At 41.1% G+C, this 23,631-nt stretch overlaps 1 protein-coding gene across 1 annotated transcript; it reads right to left on the bottom strand.

The window, feature by feature from the left end:
• Positions 1–901: 901 nt before the first annotated feature.
• Positions 902–17,808, bottom strand: LOC116324737 (zinc finger protein RFP-like). The gene is made up of 2 exons (XM_031745451.2): positions 17,720–17,808; positions 902–3,584 (listed from the first exon to the last, which is right to left on the bottom strand). The coding sequence occupies exon 2, from the start codon at positions 3,573–3,575 to the stop codon at positions 1,926–1,928; it is 1,650 nt and encodes a 549-aa protein (XP_031601311.2). The 5' UTR covers positions 3,576–3,584; positions 17,720–17,808; the 3' UTR covers positions 902–1,925.
• Between the last annotated feature and the right edge of the window lie 5,823 nt (positions 17,809–23,631).

The following is a 23,631-nucleotide window of genomic DNA, read 5'->3' as shown; positions in this document are numbered from 1 at the left end:
GCTCAAACTGTTAATGCTATCTTATTTTAATAAACAACACTGTCATATGCAAAACTGGGGTGGCACTTGGGGTGGCAAGGGATCATTTTAGGGTGGCACTTGCCACCCTTCTAGATCCGCCCCTGGCTAGGAGGGGAGGAAACTCCAAATCCAGAGAAGGTGGAGACTTTAAATAACCAACAACAAGCAAAACATTCTGTGGAGAAACAGCACCACACATTGCATCTGCAGGGTGAGTATACCAAAGCCAAGCTTTGCACCATTAGCTAATAGATCACACTGTCTGTACTCCGGACACTGAAGCTCTGAGCAGCCACATCGCGTCACCAGCTAAATATTAAACTGAGTCTTCCCTCTCATGATGACAGGAGAGTGTGCTTGCTAGCAAAGCTAATGACTGAGGATGTTTTTAAAAAAGTAGATTGATTAAGGTTTTAAACAGACTATAAAATATACAAAAACTTTTATTTAAACACATTTCCCATTTAAAATAATAAAAAATAAGTGTTGACATTTTTTATGGGTAGTATAACATTTTAATAAATTAAAAATATAAAACTATGAGATTCTTTACTATAAAAACAGACTAATAAACCTGATTACTGTATTACAGTGTTGAACCACACTGAGGGTAAATGTGTCGTCTTTACACATGTAAATACTTTATTTGAAAAATTTCATGTAAATTTAAAGCTACAAATATATTATTTTCTGTACCATAAAAAAACAAAACATTTTGTAACAAAATTACAAAATGTTAAAGTTCCACTACTGTAGGATATTTTTCGGTCAGATTATTTGTTTGTTTTGTTTTATTTTTACAGAATTTTACAGATTATTTCCCTTTTTAAACAATGTACTGTAACTGTGAGATCAATGATATGAATGTAGCCGCTAAAACTGGTGTATATAAATCTTCACCTCCAAGTCCGTTCACATACAAGAAGAAGGGGAGTGAGTGGGTCAGCGCTCAGGGCACAGAGACTGTTAGCCTTAAACACACCATTTATTTCCATGGGAACACAGACACAACCAGAATCACAGATACAGTTTAAAATCCCCCTGTACAATAAAAAGAGTGTTCTCAATACGCTAAAAACCCTGCCGGCAGAAATAACTATATACTATCAAAACAAAAGCTACACAAATGTTTCCCATATGCTAAATCCCCCCCCCCCGTCCTGTCCCATAATCCCACAGTCCAGCCACACGCGGGCAAATGTTCCTTATCTGAAACAGGAGAGGAATTTCTCTTCCGGGATGGAAACCACGCCGGCCAGAAGACCAAGGAGGGGGCTCCTGTCGCAGACCTGTCTCCTCCTGACAGCGCGTCACCGCACAGTCCCGCCCCACTCCACACCTGCACGGCTTCCCTTGTAGCACCGCCAGATGCAGACAGAGGGACACCCCTGCCCTGGTGTGGATTGCGGGCATCGCCACCCACTGTCGCTGTTCCTGCCGTTGGGACTGGATCGCCGTGTTCCGCTGGCCGATCCGTCACCGAACGACTCGTGGCACCCCACAGTCAGGCAGCAGGTCCTTCGACACATATACTGGCTTGCATGAGTTTCTTTTTTCTCCTGCTCACCTTTCGTGCGTCGCTCTCTCCGTCTCTGCGCTCACTAACCCCTTTAACAGGTCAGTCTGGCGGCTGATAGGCCGCCTCGGGGAACGCCCCCACCTCACAGGTGCCTACAATTGTCTGCTTAGTCCACAGTGGATTAAAAGAATATTGTGCAACAACACTAAAATACACAATATAAATATGAGGATAAAACCATGCAATATAAATATCACAATAAAATCATGCAAATAAAATCAACACTATGTACCAACACACAGTCTGATCCAAAACAAAATATACAAACAATTTTCCACTGTGTGACATGAGCACCAAACTCATTGAGTGTTATCAGTGAATGTTCTTAATCCAGACGGTCTTCACACAGAATGAGATTGATAGGAGTGATCAGCAGAGGTGCAGCGTTCTTACCATCATCATTATTACATGGATTCAAGTACGGGTGGAGTTTCTCAGTGAAGGAGCAGCCAGTGAACGAGTAGATCAGAGCTGCAGCATCTACATCATAGAAGGAGACCAGACCCTCCTCATAGTCTACAAACACCCCCACCTTCTCAGGACCAGACTGGAGAGAGAGACGGACTGGAGGGGCAGCACAAGCTTTGTACTTATTTCCATTTCTCAGACATACAGTCCAGAGACCGTTCTGAGGACTCAGTCTGATTTTTCCCTTCCTGCTGATCGACTCTGTGGCCACTCCCAAACTCCATTTAGTCTTTCCTTTAACCTGAACCTCAAAGTAAAATCTGCCTGAAGAGAAACTCTGCTCTCCTAAAACACAAACACACTGAGAAAATCTCTCTGGGTTGTCCGGAAGTTTCTTCTTCACATCACCATACTTCACTTGTTTTCCATCATCAGACAGGATGAGGTCAGGATTTGCTGTGTCAGGATCCAGAGTCACATCCACTGCATACTGCTGGACCCTCTTCAGTTCAGCTTCAAACAGCTTCTTCATGTCTTTCCTGAGTGTCTCCACAGCTCTCCCCACGGTCTCCTCATATGATGGTGGACGGACTCTGACCTCTGTCCAGTCCTTGGTGCATAGAGCAGCTTTCAGGGAGGAGAAGCTTTGGAGGAGGTGGAGGTGGTCTTCAGAGTGTGAGAGCTGCTCCACCTCAGAGCTTCTCTCCATCAGCTCAGAGATTTCCTGTTCCAGATCTTTGATGACACCTTCAGCCTGTTTCTCTGTAGTTTCCTGTTTGTCTTCGATCTCCTTTATGAGCTCCTTCAGGCGTCTCTCAACAGACTCCATCAAAGCCGTGAGGACCTGAACACCTTCTGCTTTCTGTCTGTCTGCAGCATCTTTGCTCATCTTCACCGACTCTTTGATCTCCTGAATCTTCAGTCGTCTCTTCTGGATCATCTGCTGAATCTCAGCCTCTGTCTTCTCCAGCTCTGCCTTCTTTCCTTCATATTCTTCTCTCAGAGGAACAACTTCATGAGTCTTGTGGTCTAAAACAGAGCAGAGCATGCAGATACATGTCTGGTCGGTCTTACAGAACAGCTCCAGATGTTTATCGTGCTTCCTACACATCCTGTTTTCCAGGTTCTCCACAGGCTCAATCAGCTGATGTCTTTTCAGACTTGTAGCTGTCAGATGAGGCTCCAGGTGAGTCTGACAGTAGGAGGTCAGACACACCAGGCAGGACTTCAGGGCCTTCAGTCTGGTTCCAGTGCAGACGTCACAGGGAATTTCTCCTGGTTTGGCAGCTTGTTGCTCCGAGCTGCTGCTGCTGGCTTTCTGCTGAGCTTCACGTCTGAACTGAGCAACCATCTCAGAGATGAAGGTGTTGATCTTCAGCTGAGGTCTACTGTTGAAAGTCTCCTTACACAGGGGACATTGACACCTCTCATGAACATCCCAATATTGAGTGATGCACTTTTTGAAGAAGTTGTGTCCACATGATGTGGTGACCGGATCAGTGAACACATCCAGACAGATGGAGCAAAGAAAGCGATCTTCAGACTGCAGATTGCTGTCAGCAGACATGTCTGCACTCTGAAAACAGAAGTATAAAAATGTAAACTTTAATTAAATATATCTGTAAATGGTTTAGAAATATCGAGGAGAAAATACAATTAACATTCAGCCTCTAACACTAGAAATAAAAGATAAAGAATGGAAAGACAGAGGAAGTGACAACGTTCATCTTGTGTGGTTTCAAGAAATTTATTTCTCTATAAGTTTTTTGTAGGAGCCATTTTCTGTGTTGTTACCTTCTGTGAGCCACTAGGGGTCACTGTTTGTGTTTTACAGTATGGTATGTTTTTAAGGTAGACATGTAATTAGCGTCGGGTGTCGTTGATCGGAAGGAGGAAATGGTTTGTGACTCCTGTACTGCTGTGATTTATATTAAATGATGCTGGATCCTCAGAGAACTGATGAACAGCAAATGCAACCGATGGAAAGCGATGCAGGTGTTAAACAGACAGGATAGGTACGGCTGGAGTATTGGACCATCTCAAGTTTCATTCAGTGGAACCACATCACCGCGCCATCGAACTTCTCAGTGGCTTCAAACATAGGCTTAGCTTCTACATTCTGATTATTCATCGTGTGACTGATGGATTATTTCAGCCTCAAGTCCAAACGTCATTGGGATGCTGTGTAAAATGTAGGTGAGGGTAGGAACGTAGATAGACCACTAAATTGAAAGCTTTGCTTTCATGCTCAGCTCTTTTCCATCACAACAGATTGGTACAGCATCTGCATCACTGCAGACGCTGCTCCAATCCATCTGTCAAACTCATGTTCCCCTTACTCGAGCACAAGACCCTGAGATACTTGGTCACAATCTGATTAAGCCAACAGAACCAGACCTCCATGCAATGTTGCAGAGACATGTCAACCAGGACAGCCCTTCAACATTCAGAGCTTTCAGGAATTCAGCGCCTATTTCATCCATTCCAGGGGCCCTGCCACTGAGCAGTGGTTTAACTACATTGGTGACCTCACCCACAGTGATAGGCGAGTCACAGACCGTATGCCCAGACTCTGTTTGCATAGCAGAAGATGTGAATGTGGGATTGAGGAGGTTCTCAAAGTGTTCCTTCCACTGCTTGGCCATATCTTTGGCTTGAGGTCAGCAGCGTCCCATCACCACTGTAAATAGTGAGTCTATATCACTGCTTCCCTCTCCTGGCTCATCTGGGATTCAGCCAGAATCACTTTAAGGCCAACCTAAAGTCTTGTTCCACGGTCTCCCTGAGCAACTCCCACACCTGAGTTTTTGTATAAGCCACTGCTACTGTTGCACGTTGCTGGTTCTGCTGGTACCTGTCAGGTGCTTCTGGAATCCCATAGGCTGACCAAGCCTCATAAGACTCCTTTAAGGTGACGGCTCCCTTCACCTCCTGTGTTCTGGGACAACTGCCACGACACTCGCCAACAAAAGTCCAATCACAAAACACCACTCAGGTCCAATGTGAGCACTGAAGACCCCCAGCAGAACAGTCCCTAGGTAGAGCACTCTCCAGCTCCCAGCCAGTGATTCCAAGAAGCCTGGGTACTCTGAACTGTTATTTGGTGCATGGGCACAAACAACAGTCAGGACTCATTCCCAACTGGCAGGCAAAGGGAACCAACCCTCTCGTTCACTGGGAATAACACCAACGTACAGTCTGAGCTATGCATTCAGGTGAGCCATGCTATATCTAGTTGGCATTTCTTGACCTTATGCACCAGCTCTGGCTCCTACCCCACCAGAAATGGTCACTACAAGGGCCACAAGCCAATTTTTGAAGCCAAGACTTCCACCTCTGGCTGCTGCCTGATCCACAGAGCACCAAACCCTTATGGCCCCTCCTGTGGGTGGGTGCACAGGAAGATGGACCCACGTAGTGTCTTTGGGTGGAGCCCGGCTAAGCCCCTTGGACTAAGCTCCAGGTATCCTTTGATATCTTACGTACCAGCCACCTGAAGTTTCAAAATGCTGTTAAAATGGCTAAAGCGGCTTTTTTTTCTGAAATTATTGAGACTAATGGCTATAATCCTCGAACACTGTTTAAAATCTTTAATTCAGTGGTCAATCCCTATCATGAAATGCTGACGGTGTCTTCTCCAGCTCTCTGCGAACAATTTTGTAATTACTTCACAGATAAAATGTTATCTCTCAAGTCTTCACACCCTTTAGTTGTGAGCCCCGCTTTCACCCCTGGATGTTTATCAACTTTTCATCAGTTTGAGCCGGTGTCACTCACTGCCCTTAAGCAAATAGTTGAACAACTGAAAAATACAAATTCTGTACATGATATTCTCCCATCACACATTATCAAGAATGGTTTTGATGCAATTGGGCCCAGTATTTTAACTCTCACGAATTCTTCATTGCTTTCTGGCCATGTTCCGTCAGCCTTTAAACACGCTGTAGTGCAGCCTGTTCTCAAAAAAGGAACCTTGATCATAATGACTTTGGAGATCGGCCTGTAGTTCACAAACTCCCGTTCCTGTCCAAAATCTTGGAGAAGAGAGTTCTCTCGCAACTCCAGGCCCAACTGGATGCGAACAACATCAAAGATAAATTCCAGTCTGGCTTTAAACCACATCATAGCACTGAAACAGCTCTGCTGATAGTCCTTAATGATCCACTAATTGCCGATTCAGGTCGTTCTGCAGTCTTAGGCTTACTGGACTTGTCCTCAGCCTTTGATATGGTGGACCATAATATTCTACTAACGAGGTTAGAACATACAGTTGGCATTAGAGGTGACGCCCTTAACTGGTTTAAATCATATCTTTCGAGCAGGTGGAGGAGGAAGTATTATGTTTTGTCATTTTGATTTATTATTTTATTTTCACTTCAGATTGTTGAGTTGGGTCTATAGTTTTGGGGCTTTTGGGTGTTTTTGTATTCTTATACTGAAGTCTTCAGTGGGTGAGAAGCTGACTGCAGGCTGACAGGAAATGTGTCTGCAAGCCATGCTTTTGCAGAAGTGAAACTGTTCAGAGAGCAGATGCACACTCTGTGCACCCACAGACAGACGAGACATACACACACACACTTAGTTAGAGGGATCACTGATAGGGGAAAGTTCAAATTGTTTTGCTTGGGGTTGCTTTTAGACTATATTAGGAGGAGCAAACATATTGGCAGATCTGAGAAGGAAAACCTGTGTTATGAAAATGATTTTAATCTTTTATACATGATTGCATTTGAGCTTATTAAAGAGCTGTGGCTCCTGGTCAAGTGAAGGTCAGAAACTCTTGGCGGGCGTTATGATCTGCCAATACACGGTGAGGAGGACAGGAGCTCTGAAAGGAATTGCAACACACCTGCTTACATGACATATGCCTGGAGTTATATCCTTATATCCTTATATTCTTTAGAGCTAAGAGTTAAGTTTGTATCATTTATCACTTATATCCTTTTGAGTAAGTCTTAAGTTTCATTTATGTTCAGTTTGAGTAAGTTTCCTTCATGGTTTGAGTATCATCATTTGAGTGTGACATTTAGAAGTCACACATAGTTCAGCTGTGCACGAGCACGGGCCTTATGTCTGGCTAAGACGAGAGGTGTGAGGTGATCTGGGGTGCAGACGAGGTCATGACACATACATAGCATACACTGCAGACACACACACACACCATAATAGATCTATTTTGGTAAGTAAGAAGTGAAGATGGGTTTTTGCTGCAATTGCAGAATTGTGCCGAAGTACTTAGAGGAAGTGCACCAGATCTCCCACAGGGAAGCGATAGCGAAGACGAGCTGAGGGGAAGCACCGACCCGAAGACAATGTTCTTTAAAACTATGTTAAAGGTTGTTGACAGAACATTTGTGGTTTTGAGTGACGTATGCTGTATAAATCTGCCTAACAACAGAAGAGGGGGTGGTACAATGCTCACCTCTATAAAACCTTTGTCTAATTATTGTAAGTTCAGTTCGACGCTGAATCTGTACAGCGTTCGGACTCCGCACGTGTGTATTCATTAAAATGCCGTCTAAATTGCACACGCCTGGATCTGTGGTTATTTATGGATTCCTCTCTCAACATTGAACCCTAACATTTGGGGGCTCGTTCCGGTGAGAGAGAGGGAATATTGGGGTAGACGGAGAGATCCGGGGTCCGTGGTAATTGGACGGGCAGACGGTAATCAGTGGTGAAAGTGAGCAGGCATTCCCCGGGGCATTTAAAGGTAAGACACTGCCTGTTGAAATATATTTCCAAAAGGTGTCACATTGGGCATGTCAAATTAAAAGCCTGGTCACTGTAATTACTGGTGAATGTCTGTTTTTTAATTTTGGTGAAGTTTTTATGAGGTTTACCGGTTGAAGTAATGATAATGAAGTATAAGTGACAGTACTGAGTAATGAGAATAAAGGAATGAAAAGAGAAAGCAGTTGGAGCTGCTAATTTAGTGTGATAGGGAATTTGGTCATTTTGTGGGTTCAAGTCCCATTGGTTATGCAACCCTTAAGAACTTTCTCGGAGGTGACGCTCCCTGCTGGATAGAGAAATCTATCCTTCACCTAGCGATGACTAGGGATAGTTTCGGGCAACATTCGAGGAGGACTTGGGAATCTCCAAAACTGTTGAGGGTTGTCCTTAATCTTAATCCTGTTTTGGGTGAAGATTGTTGTTTCAAATTATTATAAATTTTTCTAGGACGACAGCGGCGTCTGTTAAGAAGCGCACTTTTCTCCTTGGTAACGCTTGCGCCTGGGCAGGACGCTGACCCTTGACCTACCGGCGAGTAGGGATAGTACCGTCGACAGCGGGGGAGAACTTGGGAACCTCCAAAATTGCTAGGGGTTCAAGTCCCCTATTCTTGCGCTTTTTTGGCTACCTGTAAATTAAGTTAGGTTTAGAAAATCTGGACAGAGCAGTTCGAGTCTGGTCTGATGAATTGGTCGCAAAAAACCTGGGGTTTGCCCGTTCGAGTCGGTTATGGTAAATTTATTGAAATTGGTAGGAGCGACAAGGCCTAAAAAATCTGTGCAGTTGTAATTAAAGACGTCTGTAATATAAAATATGAGATCTATGAGTAAGATCAGTCTCTGTGTCACCAATGCACAGCCGGATGTGCACTGATGGTGTGTGTAAATGCAAATGAGGAGCGGTGACGCGCAGAGAGGGTGGTTTCAGTTTCGAGAGTATTGAGCTTTATGACTATTGTTTGCCAATTTTGCTAAATGCCTGTATATAAGAGGCTGGTGTTGCTTATTACGAGAGTATAAATACAGTTTGAATATATTAGTGTGGATGTATAGTAAATGACTGAATTTTGTTAGATGTATATATCTTGAGCCATAAATGCTGGTGTGTTTTATTTTTCAGTTATGTGTGTGTGGTGAGAAGCCGTGAGGATGATGAGAGGGTTCAGTTTTTCTTTTTCTTTTTTCTTTTTGACTTGCTCTTTCTGATCATGGAAGGCATGTCCAAAATACTCGTATGAAAGCGTATTTTGTGTGATTTTAACTGTGTGAATGCTGTTAGTATTTGATTTGAGTGACTCTGCGTGATTTGTCTGAGTTTGAGAGAAAAGGTAGTGTGTGTGAGACGATTCATGGTGTCTGAAAGAGGTTAGAACGTTTAAAAAGTGTGTATGAAATAAAGGAGTGTGAAATATATTTCTTTTGTGATGTAAAATAGGATGTTTAAAGTTTGCAAGTGCTTTAATTCAAGAAACGCATGAGTGAGGTTATGAGAAATTGAGTTTATTTTTTTTGATGGAAAACATATAAGTGTATACGCTACAAACTGACCTAAAGAAGGGTGAAGGGTGATGTGTGTGGAGAAGTGTTAGTTGTTCTGATGTGTGAAAGAGCTCTATTTAAATGTGTGTGAGTGAAATGAAGGTGTATTGTTTTTTAGATCAAGATTTAGTAGAATTAAAGAGGGTTTTTAGAATATAAATACAAAGAGAGACAGACTCTGCAGAGAACAGGAAATAGTGAACAGGAACTCTGCATGCCCATAAAAGGAACTGAGTGTGTACAGAAAGAACACAGAGAGACAGATGAGTTACCTCTAGGCACATGAAGCAAATGAAGCCTTTAAGAAGAAATGAATATAATACTAATTGTATGCTTTAGTGTGCCAATACAGGTGGACTTCTCTCAACATTGATCCTTGAGTGCAGCACCAGAACAATAGATTAACAGAATTGGGAGAATAAGCCAGTCTTTGGCTCGAAATTGTGCGGCTTGATCTCTCACTTTGTCCCTGAAACTGAGAAGAAACTCAAAGGACAGTCAAGGACAGTCAATCTCCTGATGAAGACCGACAGAACATCGTGGACTTGAAGAATTAACTGAAGCTAAGAGCAGTGCAAGCGAAAGCAGTAACACTGACGACCACTGATGAGTCCAGCAGTATGAAAGAGGCGACATGCATGCTGGTGAAGAACAGGGTGATGTGTCTGCTTGAAGGCACTGACTCTCATATTTGCCATGAATGGAGAAGAAAACAGAGCAAATGAAAATAAGACTGAAGGCACTGAATGTGATATTTTGCCATGCGGGGACTTAACCTAAAAGAAAGACTGTAAAGAAACAGAGAAGAAGACAACAGCTGAGTTGAGACTGTGTTTGCTGGAACTTTGAAGCCCGAACAGGACACTGTGAATGAAAAAGGACCAGTGAGAGATGAAGCTGGACGAGTTTGACTGCGAGAATATAGGATATAATTGGATTGAAAATTGAAGCCTGAACTCATGAATTGTTTAGGGATGTCCACCACAGCATAACAAAGAGGTAAACGTTAGAAAAGGTAAGAATAATGAAAGAAAATAATTGTCATTACCTTAATGAATAGAAAACACACATACAAATTGTTACATGTGAGATTATTTTTGAAATGAATCAGAAGTGAGATAGTTTGAATCTAAAGCTCAGTGGTGAAATGCATAAATTAAATATGAATATATAGGATGCAATGAAGAAACAGCTTACACGTAGTGAACATCAACATGAATACATAGAAATGCAACGAAGAACTCAATGAATTAATTCAAGGAAGAAGCAGCTTACACTGTATTAACATGACCGCCTAACGCAAGGAAGAACACGCTGACATACATGACATAATTGATATTTCTGACCAGAGAAAGAGAAAAGTGGGTCGTTTGACCACTCGTGATAATAATGAAAATGTCTTAGTTTGTTATTTTTAGGAGCAAAGCAGACCCGGACCAGCTCTCCAGATCCAGCAGTTGGAAGAAAATTGTAGGTTAACGCCAATGGGTATGTTAAGGCAAGTTTCTGGTTGAATTGTTCACAGAATCAGGTGTCCATGAACCTGGAAAACAGGCCCTAGCTCCTGGCTGGAGACCAGGAGGGCTTTTATTCAAGGTGGGAAATTAAAATTTGGGCTAGTAAGTCGGGGAAGAGAAAACTGACTGCTTAACTGGAGAATTGGGAAGGAGTTTGAAAGACTGCGAAGCCATAGATGCATAAATAACACACACAAACAGAAAATGCATTAACTTTACAAAGACAAGCTCATGAAGTTTAATGCATACAGACATTGAATAAACCTGGCTAAGAACATAAGCATATGCAATGAAGATCTGCTTGCTGCTTGTATGAGTGAGAGAATGGTGTGAATGGTTAATAAAATTGATGGAAAGATTTAAAAAAGATGGAGAAAACACAAGAAAAGTATTAAAGCAGTTTTAAAAGGGTGCCTTAGGAGTGCCTTTGCACTGATTGATAAAAGTAAGTGATTAGTATAGAAAGAAAATGAAAATAATTCAATAATGTGTTAAGGTTTAAACATGTATTTCTCTTGTCAAGTTGGCTGTTGAGCTGTGTGTCTATGCAAATTAGCTGGAGCAGAGACACTTCCTGTGTGCGTGTGTGTCGGAGGCTTTCAGTTCAAGAGAGAGCGGTGGCTGTTGAAGAGTATTTGGCGAAATATATAATGGTAAAGTATCAGGATATTTGATTACGGTGGTCAGGTCTGTTCAGAGGGGCAGATTTGGACAGGAAATTTATAATGTAGTGATGACACGTTGTTGAAATCGGTTTATATCATATGCTGAATGAAAACATGGCAAAGTGAGGAAGGGAGACATTGTGCAAACGGTCTTTGGTCTTTTGACGAGGTTTTCAGTGCGTTGAAAGGGTGAAATTTAAGATTGTTTAAGATTTTTTGGGGCTGTTGTTTTTCATTTTAATAGAGGGAGTTTTGATAAACATGGACATGTCTAAAAGGGCCCATAGTTTTTGTAACAGTGCACTTAGGAAAAACCTGTCAGGTGATTTTGTTTGGTACTTTGATGAGCTAATAATCAGCTCTCTTTTTCATTTTTGTTCTAAGCAGGCCTGGAGGAGAGTGAACTGACGGCGCTGACAAAATTACCAAGTACGAAAATCAGGTGGGCTTTACAGAATTATAAATTGGCTGAGAAGGAGACCTGATTGGCGGTGAGTCTCTGTTTAATTTTATGATTGCAGCGAGTCAATCCAGTCAAAAGTATAGCGAACTATTTTCCTAAAAAGGAAAACGAAATAAAACAAATGATTGAGCTCATTTTGCTGATGTGGAGCATGTGATGACGTGCGCAGAAGGCTGCAGTATCAGCAAAAAATATCATGTGTGAATGCATGTGAGTGAATGTGAGTGACTGGACTAAGGTGGGAATGAATAAATGGGGACAAATTTACCATGTGAGGAAAAGAAAGGGGATGCTTTGTTTTGCTTTTGCCATAAGCAGGACAAGTGGGAGACTTAAATTTGGGGATGCTGATGTTTGCTTTGAGAAAATTATTTACTGGGGTTAGATTAGGGGAGTACATTATATTGTTGGGAGAATGCTAAATGCTAAAAGGGAAACATTGTTTGATGAAATTCAAATTACCATTAACTGAGGTAACACATGATTAATAACTGTTCTGTTTAAGTTTATTTTTTGTTATGACACAGACTGGATCATAAAGGGAGAGTATGAAATGTAAAGTACAGGTTTTGTTTTCAGGAAGTTCCAAGGATCCAGAGTTCGATGGAGCAGGAGTTTGAGAAGATTTGACAGGATGATGAAATTAATTTTGTTCCTTAAACACAGGTTTTCAGGGCTGGAGCAAAATACCGGAGAGGAGGATGGCTGAAGTGTTCTGAGAAATGATATGACTAACCTTTTTTCCCTTTTTAATTTGTTAAGCTTGGGTGGAGCATGTTGAGTTTTTTGCCACATGAGATGTGTCAAAAAAGAGAGGGATTTAAGATTTAATTTGTTTAATTTGAAATGGGTTTTAGTATGATTTTATAACGATTGGGGTTGTTTGATAATTTAGATATGGTAAAACTGGGGCAGAGATTGTTAATTCTAAAGAAACGAGTAAAATGAACTGAATTCTGTTTAGAAGATAAATTGCTGGTGTTAATAAGAAGTTGTACACCAAATTTAGAGGGAAATTGTGGGAATAAAGGATATGCTTTGGGGAAAATAGTGAACATTTTATGAGTAGAAAATGTGGGATTTCTTTTAGAATAAGTTGTTATAATGTAGGCTTTAGAAACAGAAATTAAATAGATTTACACATTGCATTCTGTGCCTTTAACGGAGTTGTGGCTCAGAGAGTCGTCTCTTGAGGGTCACAAACTTTTGGTTAGCGTTATGATTAGCCAATCTACTGTGAGAATGACCTGAGTTATTGAAGGATTGCACACGCTTACAGACATATAGAGTTCATCAACACACAGGACAGTATTGATTTGAGGCCTAGGGCCTGAAATTCCTGTAGCTTTTAACTGAATTTGAGTTGGCCCTGTAACAAGTGACAGAAGAGAGGAACTGAATAGGAGTTTGTTTGTGACTAAACTGTGTGATAGGTAAAATATTGAGATAACATATGCAGCTCTAAATTAGTCCTCTTATATAAAATGCAGTTACAGAATAACAAGTGCTTGTTGAAGTGACCAAGTTTTTGTTTAAAACAGAAGCAAAGGGAGAAAGCTTATATATTTTGGTTAAGTCTGATAAAGTATAAATTAGAATGAGTCATTACATTAAGAGCAGCAAAATGAAATAAAATGATATATTCAAACAGGTTATCACCCAGGAAATGGGAGTTCAAAATACAGTTAGAGTTCAGCTTTTAGCTATGATGAAATTTACTCAGGAGCTATTGATTATATGTTTACACTTAGTCAATTAGAGTGGTTGTTTTTTCTTTGATCCTTTAGTAGAATAAGCCGTTATAATGATTTTCTTGATACACTTTCTTGTGATAGGTGACTTTAGATGAGAGGCACCTGCAGCAGCAGCGACAGTTTTGTGCATAGGATGTTGGTGATCAGATAAGGAACCAACAGGAAGCCTGCAGAGACGTGCAAGCAGTGCTTTAAGAGTTTTACAAAGGCTGAGTAATGTTACGAATACGAATACGCAATTAGGTTCATGTTTTGTGTAATATTAGGTTGAATCGAGTTTGAATAAAGAGAGCACTTGAGGAACAGAGTAAGTTAGAGCATAGTAGGGAGAAGGTTTTTATCCATCACAGTTAAGGTGAATCTAGTCTTAGACTAGGATCTACTCCGTGAATTATTAGTTTCGGTCATGCTTTTATTTGTTTTGGTGACCTCTGGATGTTATCCAGAGGTCAAGAGAGGAAGTGTGGAGGAGGAAGTATTATGTTTTGTCATTTTGATTTATTATTTTATTTTCACTTCAGATTGTTGAGTTGGGTCTATAGTTTTGGGGCTTTTGGGTGTTTTTGTATTCTTATACTGAAGTCTTCAGTGGGTGAGAAGCTGACTGCAGGCTGACAGGAAATGTGTCTGCAAGCCATGCTTTTGCAGAAGTGAAACTGTTCAGAGAGCAGATGCACACTCTGTGCACCCACAGACAGACGAGACATACACACACACACTTAGTTAGAGGGATCACTGATAGGGAAAGTTCAAATTGTTTTGCTTGGGGTTGCTTTTAGACTATATTAGGAGGAGCAAACATATTGGCAGATCTGAGAAGGAAAACCTGTGTTATGAAAATGATTTTAATCTTTTATACATGATTGCATTTGAGCTTATTAAAGAGCTGTGGCTCCTGGTCAAGTGAAGGTCAGAAACTCTTGGCGGGCGTTATGATCTGCCAATACACGGTGAGGAGGACAGGAGCTCTGAAAGGAATTGCAACACACCTGCTTACATGACATATGCCTGGAGTTATATCCTTATATCCTTATATTCTTTAGAGCTAAGAGTTAAGTTTGTATCATTTATCACTTATATCCTTTTGAGTAAGTCTTAAGTTTCATTTATGTTCAGTTTGAGTAAGTTTCCTTCATGGTTTGAGTATCATCATTTGAGTGTGACATTTAGAAGTCACACATAGTTCAGCTGTGCACGAGCACGGGCCTTATGTCTGGCTAAGACGAGAGGTGTGAGGTGATCTGGGGTGCAGACGAGGTCATGACACATACATAGCATACACTGCAGACACACACATACACACCATAATAGATCTATTTTGGTAAGTAAGAAGTGAAGATGGGTTTTTGCTGCAATTGCAGAATTGTGCCGAAGTACTTAGAGGAAGTGCACCAGATCTCCCAGAGGGAAGCGATAGCGAAGACGAGCTGAGGGGAAGCACCGACCCGAAGACAATGTTCTTTAAAACTATGTTAAAGGTTGTTGACAGAACATTTGTGGTTTTGAGTGACGTATGCTGTATAAATCTGCCTAACAACAGAAGAGGGGGTGGTACAATGCTCACCTCTATAAAACCTTTGTCTAATTATTGTAAGTTCAGTTCGACGCTGAATCTGTACAGCGTTCGGACTCCGCACGTGTGTATTCATTAAAATGCCGTCTAAATTGCACACGCCTGGATCTGTGGTTATTTATGGATTCCTCTCTCAACATTGAACCCTAACAGTACCTATTCTTCTTCTGTTGCATCCTTCTGCTGTGGCGTGCCTCAAGGCTTTGTGTTGGGCCCAATGTTATTCTCACTGTATATGCTACCTCTAAACTTAATCTTTGAAAAATACAACATGTCATTTCATTGCTATGATGATGATATACAAATTTACTTCCAGCTAACTGATGATGTTGCTCTGTCACTGCACTGCCTCCTAGAGTGCATGAGAGAAGTCAAAGAATGGCTTTTGGGCAACTCTCTTATCTTAAATGAAAAGAAAACCAAAATGGTGGTGTTTGACAGTCATTTCCCCCGGGGCCAGCTAGTTGATACCTTTGGATCCCTTGCCACTTTTCCTTCTGACACTGTTAGTAATGTAGGTGTGCTGCTGGATAGCTCTTTCAAATTTGACAAACAAGTGACCTCTGTAGTCAAATCTAGCTTCTACCAACTGCATCTTATTTCTAAGGCTAAGCATTACGTACCACATAAGGATCTTGAAAAGCTTATTCATGCCTTTGTGACCTCTAGATTGGATTACTGTAATTCCCTTTACTTTGGTCTCCATGCTGCTCTTCTCCATAGATTACAGCTTGTCCAAAATGCCGCAGCACGCCTTTTGACTGGAACCAGAAGGTTTACCTCTATCACCCCTGTCCCTGCTGATCTGCACTGGCTTCCCATCAAATACCACATCGAATTTAAAATATTGCTGCTTACCTTCAAAATTATACATAATACAGCACCTAGCTATCTTGTCGAACTCTGTCTCCTGAGAAAGAAGAGGCGCTGCTGCGCCTTCTTCACTGTCTTGTTTATGTGTACTGACCACATAAGATCCTCAGCCAGATGTACACCAAGGAAGCGGAAGCTGCTCACTCTCTCCACAGCGGCGCCGTTGATGGTGATGGGGGTGTGTACTCCTCTGCACCTCCAGAAGTCCACTATCAGCTCCTTTGTCTTTGCGACGTTGAGGGTGAGATGGTTGTCTTGACACCAGTGGGTCAGGGCGCTGACCTCCTCTGTTTTATTGTGAAGCACTTTGGTATACCGTTGGTTTTTAAATGTGCTATATAAATAAAGTTGTATTGTATTGTAAAGCCCGGCCACCAGACCTCAGCTAAAAGCTCACAAAACCATTTACAAACAGCTAAAACTTCAAACAATTAAAAAGCAGGAAAACTGATTCTGTGAAAAGATGTAAACACAAAGTATGATTCCCTCACTTGTCCGACAGCATGTAGACAAACAATGTCTCTGCCAAAAGCACAGATTACAAAACTGCAAGTTTCATCATGTGAAAGAAGACCAAAATACGTTTCAGGTTTGAGAAACATTAACATGAATCCTGTCTTACTTCCAAAAATCCACTGTCATAAAACCACATTTCCCACAAACTTCCATCTCCCAGTGCGCTTCAAAAACAGTTTCCAGTTAAATCTCTATTTTCTTCATTATTTTCTTGTTTATGCACAGATGCATTACGCACCAGTCTACTGTTGTGTACAGTGTGGCTGTCCGCGTTTACATTTTTTTGTTTTGCAAAAATGACCTCTAACAAGAAAGCCTAATTTCTGCTATTTAATACGTAAGGATTTTTAGTTTTTACAGATGGTGCCAAATTGCAAATCACACTCTGCTGAATCACCTGCTAATTATCTTTACAGTATTCATTCACTCTGTCTTTAGGGACTTGCTAGCTTAGCTTAGCTTGTAACATTCCCTCTCTCTGACACCAGCAGCGCTGTGGTTTACTCCTGGCTGCAGGCCTGTAGAGCTCTCACTTCGGGAAGCTGCCGGTGTTCATTAAACTCAGTATCGATAACCAGCTATAAGTAGGAATAAAACCAATAACTCTGTGTGTTTGCCTCTGACGACTTGGACATGCAAACAGCATGATGTGTTAGGATGTGGGACAGGTGTAACATGCGAGAGCACATCAAAAGTCTCTTTCATGCCTACATCTGATACCAAGCTCATCTTCTAACCTTCATATTTTAACATTTGTGAATGTAGTATGACAGGGTTATCTCAGGTCATGATTCTCAGTTTTAACCACCACCAATGCCATTTTTTGTTTCTTAATTAATTAATTTATTTTAAAAAATTACTTTACTTTTATGGAAAATGTAACAATAAAGTTTAGTGGTGTCACTTTCTTAGACTACAGCTAATTTTTAAAGTAAGACAGCGAGGCTGTCGTCTGTGAGTCTCTTCAACTTCTGTTTTTACAAAGAAAAGCACATTTTAAAGGAGACTTTTTAAATTTTGCACTTTTAACTTGAACTAATTTGTTGAACACAGTAACTCTGATCAGCTGCACTCGCCTGTATTTGAGTTCGTTGATGTTCTCCAGACTGCAGCTCTGCTGTTTCTCACTAACTTATACTTTCATTTCAGGAATGTGATGTTGAATCTTTGTTGTTCCGCCTCTTCCTGTAGATTCTTTTTCTTCTTCTTTTATGTTTAACAGCAGCTTGCATCCAAAAATGTTGCATTACTGCCATCTCCTGGCTTTTAATCTTACTTCACTCCTGAAACCTCAGATCCTCTTGATGAAACCAGTATTTCTCAAAAAAACGAAAAACCACCCCTTTCCCTTCACCATGACTTAACTTATTAACCACTTGTTCAAACGTAAGTTCCCTTCCACCACTCATTTCAACCCTCATCACCCTCCTGTGACTTGCATACTTCCTACAACTAAGAAGCACATGCTCAACCGTCTCCATAGTATTGCACCCATCACACAACCCAGTCGGATGTTTCCCTATCCTAAAAAGAGTACCATTTAAAAAGCAGTAGCCTGTTCGTATTCTACTGATAATAACCTCCTCCTGTCTCTTTAACCCACTACTCCTCTTAACTTCTATTGTGTTTGTATATACTCAGAAGATTTGACGTTCTTTTCGCAATTTTGATATTTAACTCCAGAATTACCACTGCTACACTAGTGGCTTCAGTCTTAGGGTCTTTTGACCCATCTATATACACCTGTAAAAAGTCACTGTATTTGCTCTCCAATCTGTTATAAAATTTTTGACAAATATCTGTGGTCAATTTCCTCTTCTTAGTAACCATTAACGATCTGTCTACTTTAACGTATTTCAGTGTCCATATGGGTCGTAAAGGCCACAACACTGTCTGACTGAAGTCTTTGTCATTCACTTTAAAAGTTCTCGCTCTATCATCCCCAACCCACCCAAAAGTATTTGTAAAAACCTTTCCTCTTTCCCAACAAGTCCCTAACACTTTCTTAACAGGATGGTTTTCGTCATGATCTTTCAAATTTATCCAATATTTAACCATCAGCTGTTGCTTTCTAATATACAGCGGCATTTCTCCCGATTCCACTTGTAGAGCACATATTGGTGTTGTTTTAACTGCCCCTAGGCAAAGTCTCAGTGCTCGAGCTTGGATTACATCCAGCTTCTTTAACGAGGTTTTAGCCGCTGATCCATATACCACACACCCATAATCTAATCTTGATCAAATTAACGTGATATAAATACTTTTAAGTGCATCAAAATTAGCACCCCATGTCAGTCCTGCTAAACACCTCAAAATATTAAGAACCTTTTTACTTTTCCCCACAACGTGCTCTATGTGATGTTTCCAAATTAATCTCTTGTCAAAAACCACACCCAAAAAACGAAAACAATTCACCCTTTCTAACTCTTTCCCATACAAGTATAACAGTTTATTTCCCCCAATTTTCTTATTTGTGAAAAACATTACTTTAGTTTTCTCAACAGAAAATTTAAAACCCCATTCTACACCCCACTTTTCTACTTTATTTATCACCTCTTGAAGTTTCTTGACGACATGGTCAACATTCTTCCCCCTCACCCATAATGCTCCATCGTCAGCAAAAAGTGATTTACCACAACTATCAGACACATCTTTAAAAATATCATTGATCATAAGTGAGAAAACCGTTGGGCTAACTACACTTCCCTGAGGAGTTCCATTTTCTATCACACACGGCTCAGAAACATGCGACCCTATTTTAACTTGAATTGTTCTGTCACATAAAAAGTCTAATACCCAATTAAACATACTTCCTCCCATCCTTGCTTCATCTAACTTAATCAGTAGACCCTCTCTCCAAAGCATATCATATGCCTTTTCTACATCAAAGAAGACAGCAACTACCACCTCTTTATTAACTTGCGCCTTCCTGATATCATCTTCCAAACATAAGACAGGATCCATCGTCCCTCTTCCTCTACGAAAACCACTCTGATAGGGTGCTAATATATCTCTTGACTCTAAAAATTGTACCAATCTCTCATTCACCATCCTTTCATCAGTTTACACATATTGGAAGTCAGAGCAATGGGCCTATAATTTCCAGGATCACTATGGTCTTTCCCTTTCTTTATTGGTATAATTAGTGCTTCTTTCCATTGACGTGGGAGACGCCCTACTTCCCATACCTTATTAAACAACATTAGCAATTTATTTAACGCTTCATCACATAACATAACATATCTCATCCTTCTTATTGTACTTCTGACTTTCGCCTGTGCTTTTTTGTAGTCAATTAAATGTTGAAAATTATGAGACCGTTTGACCAACTTAAATGCTCTATTTCTTTCTCTAACTACTAACTTACATTCATCATTCCACCATGGAACTGCTCTACTCCTAACTTTCCCTGATGTCTTTGGAATAGCCTCCTCAGCAGTGCTTAGAATACTTTGACTGATTTCTTGATTCATACTTTAAACACTCAAATGATTTTGAACTTGTAAAAGCTGCCTCTCACAAACCCTACTAAACTTCCCCCATTCCGCCTTCCCAAACACCCACTTCCCTCCTAATGTTTCAGGTACCTGTATTTGACCAATCCTTATTTTATTCACAACCAGATAATGATCACTACCAAATGACTTATTGTTTACTTGCCATTCACATAATGGGGCCAAAGAACTAGAAGCAAAAGTTAAGTCTATTATGGATTCCCTACCAGAGCTAACATCAATTCATGTCTTCTTCCCATCATTCAAACATACAAGATTTTTATTGTCCAGAAATTCCTCTAACACTCCCCCATTGTAGTCTGTTTTCTCACTCCCCCATAACGAATGGTGTGCATTAAAATCCCCACAGCATATAATATTTCCTTTCATGTCCATTTCCTCCAGCTTATTTAACTCTAACTTTTTACAAGGATTATAAAAATTAACAACCATAATCACCTTCCCTCCTATCCAAACCTTAATTACTACATACTCCAAATCCCCTTCCCTGTCACCTATCTTGTACGGAATACCTTCCTTAATCAACGTAAGACACCCGTCACAATTTCCTTCTTCCCTATCATATCTAACAGCAATATACCCATACACTCTAAAATCCAAAAAAGGCTTCAACCATGTTTCCTGAATACAAATTATGTCAGGTTTTTCTGTCTGCTCGTATATAAACTGTTTAAAATCTTGACCATTTGACAAGAGACTCCTGGCATTCCACTGTAAGATTAATTTGGTTATAAGAACTAACCACCACATTATCCCTCTTGACTCGCCTGAATACTTAGTTCACCTCTTATATCCTCCCACCTGATATTCTTCATGTCTAAACTATGACATGCTGCCTTCACAATAATCTGGATCCTCTCCGTCTTGGACTTCACATCTGAGGTTGCATTTATTCTTCCCGCAACGAATGTCACCATCTTCTTCTTCTATTTTCCACAACCTTCTCCATTACTTGTTTCTCCTCTACCCTGTTTCCCAATCTGTCTCTCTTGCTCCACCACTTTACATGCCTCTGCATATGTCACTCTCTGCAGTATCCTCGTTTTTTGAATAACTGTCTGCTGCCTCAATACTTCACATCCCCAAAAAGCAACACTGTGCTCCCCTCCACAATTACAGCATTTAGGTTTTACTCCCACACCACATTTCCCATACCAGTGTTGGGTAAGTTACTTTAAATTAGTAACTTAGTTACATTACTAGTTACTTCTATCAAAAGTAACTCAGTTACTTCAAGTTACTCGTTACTTTCAAAGTAACTAGTTACTAGGGAAAGTAACTTTGGTTTTACTCAGAATTCTCTTGTTAATGTGTTGCTTCTGTAACTGGATACCCAGCCACACTGCCAGTCTTCTAGCTTGCTTACTTGCCACAAGTGCACTGTGCCACCTACCAATAGAAAGGAAAAAATAATGTGCACATTTCCACGAGAGAAATCCCACGCCTGGACCGTCGTTGACCGCCGCCATGATTCTAGCCTGCTTTTTACATCCAACACAAAAACTGCAGTCGTGGTGCTTTTGATTGTACTCAGAACTTGGAAATTCTGCCTTCTGAATAGGAAGATGTAGACTGCAGATGAGCTGCATACAGAGCTGGACTGGGATTTTGACTAGAGACCGGCCCACCATTATAGGAAAAATCATAAAGCCTTTGAATGAAAATAAACACTGTTGTGACAGTGATGTACACTGTTCTGATGGTATATATGTATCAATCCATCAATTGTTTGTTGTAAGACTCAGATAATTATTTTTTTAAAAGCGAGACATTTTAAATGAGAATAAGAAAGAAAGGTATTTCCTTGTGCCCCACTTTCCCTGTTAATGCCCTACATCAGGGGTGGGCAATTCCAGGCCCCGAGGGCCGGTGTCCCTGCAGGTTTTACGTGTCCTTGAACCAACACAGCTGATTTAAATGGCTAAATTCAATTCAATTCAATTCAATTCAATTCAATTCAATTCAATTTTATTTATATAGCGCCAAATCACAACAAGGCACTCAATATTGTATTGAGGCGCTTTATATTGTACAGTAGATCACACAATAATAAATACAGAGAAAAACCCAACAATCATATGACCCCCAATGAGCAAGCACTTTGGCGACAGTGGGAAGGAAAAACTCCCTTTTAACAGGAAGAAACCTCCGGCAGAACCAGGCTCAGGGAGGGGCGGGGCCATCTGCTGCGACCGGTTGGGGTGAGAGAAGGAAGACAGGATAAAGACATGCTGTGGAAGAGAGACAGAGGTTAATAACAGATATGATTCGATGCAGAGAGGTCTATTAACACATAGTGAGTGAGAAAGGTGACTGGAAAGGAAAAACTCAATGCATCATGGGAATCCCGGCAGCTCTCGTCTATTGCAGCATAACTAAGGGAGGATTCAGGGTCACCTGGTCCAGCCCTAACTATATGCTTTAGCAAAAAGGAAAGTTTGAAGCCTAATCTTGAAAGTAGAGATAGTGTCTGTCTCCCGAATCCAAACTGGAAGCTGGTTCCACAGAAGAGGGGCCTGAAAACTGAAGGCTCTGCCTCCCATTCTACTTTTAAATACTCTAGGAACAACAAGTAATGGTAAATGGCCTGTACTTGTACAGCGCTTTTCTAGTCCCTAAGGACCCCAAAGCGCTTTACACGTTCAGTCATCCACCCATACACACACACATTCACACACTGGTGATGGCAAGCCACAGCCACCCTGGGGCACACTGACAGAGGCGAGGCTGCCGGACACTGGCGCCACTGGGCCCTCTGACCACCACCAGTAGGCAACGGGTGAAGTGTCTTGCCCAAGGACACAACGACCGACACTGTCCAAGCTGGGGCTCGAACCAGCAACCTTCCGATTACAAGGCAAACTCCCAACTCTTGAGCCACAATCGCCCAGTAGGCCTGCAGTGTGAGAGCGAAGTGCTCTAATAGGGTGATATGGTACTACAAGGTCATTAAGATAAGATGGGGCCTGATTATTTAAGACCTTGTATGTGAGGAGCAGGATTTTGAATTCAATTCTGGATTTAACAGGAAGCCAATGAAGGGAAGCCAAAACAGGAGAAATCTGCTCTCTCTTTCTAGTCCCTGTCAGTACTCTTGCTGCAGCATTTTGGATCAGCTGAAGACTTTTCAGTGAGTTTTTAGGACATCCTGATAATAAAGAATTACAGTAGTCCAGCCTGGAAGTAATAAATGCATGAACTAGTTTTTCAGCATCACTCTGAGACAGGATATTTCTAATTTTAGAGATGTTGCGCAAATGGAAGAAAGCAGTCTTACATATTTGTTTAATATGTGCGTTGAAGGACATGTCCTGGTCAAAAATGACTCCAAGGTTCCTCACAGCATTACTGGAGGCCAAGGTAATGCCATCCAGAGTAAGAATCTGCTTAGATACCATATTTCTAAGATTTTCAGGGCCGAGTACAATAACCTCAGTTTGATCTGAATTAAGAAGCAGAAAGTTAGCGGCCAT

The sequence above is a fragment of the Oreochromis aureus genome, linkage group 6 (genome assembly GCF_013358895.1).
Source record: "Oreochromis aureus strain Israel breed Guangdong linkage group 6, ZZ_aureus, whole genome shotgun sequence".
Lineage (NCBI taxonomy): Eukaryota > Metazoa > Chordata > Actinopteri > Cichliformes > Cichlidae > Oreochromis > Oreochromis aureus.
This window is presented reverse-complemented; position numbering and strand designations above follow the sequence as displayed.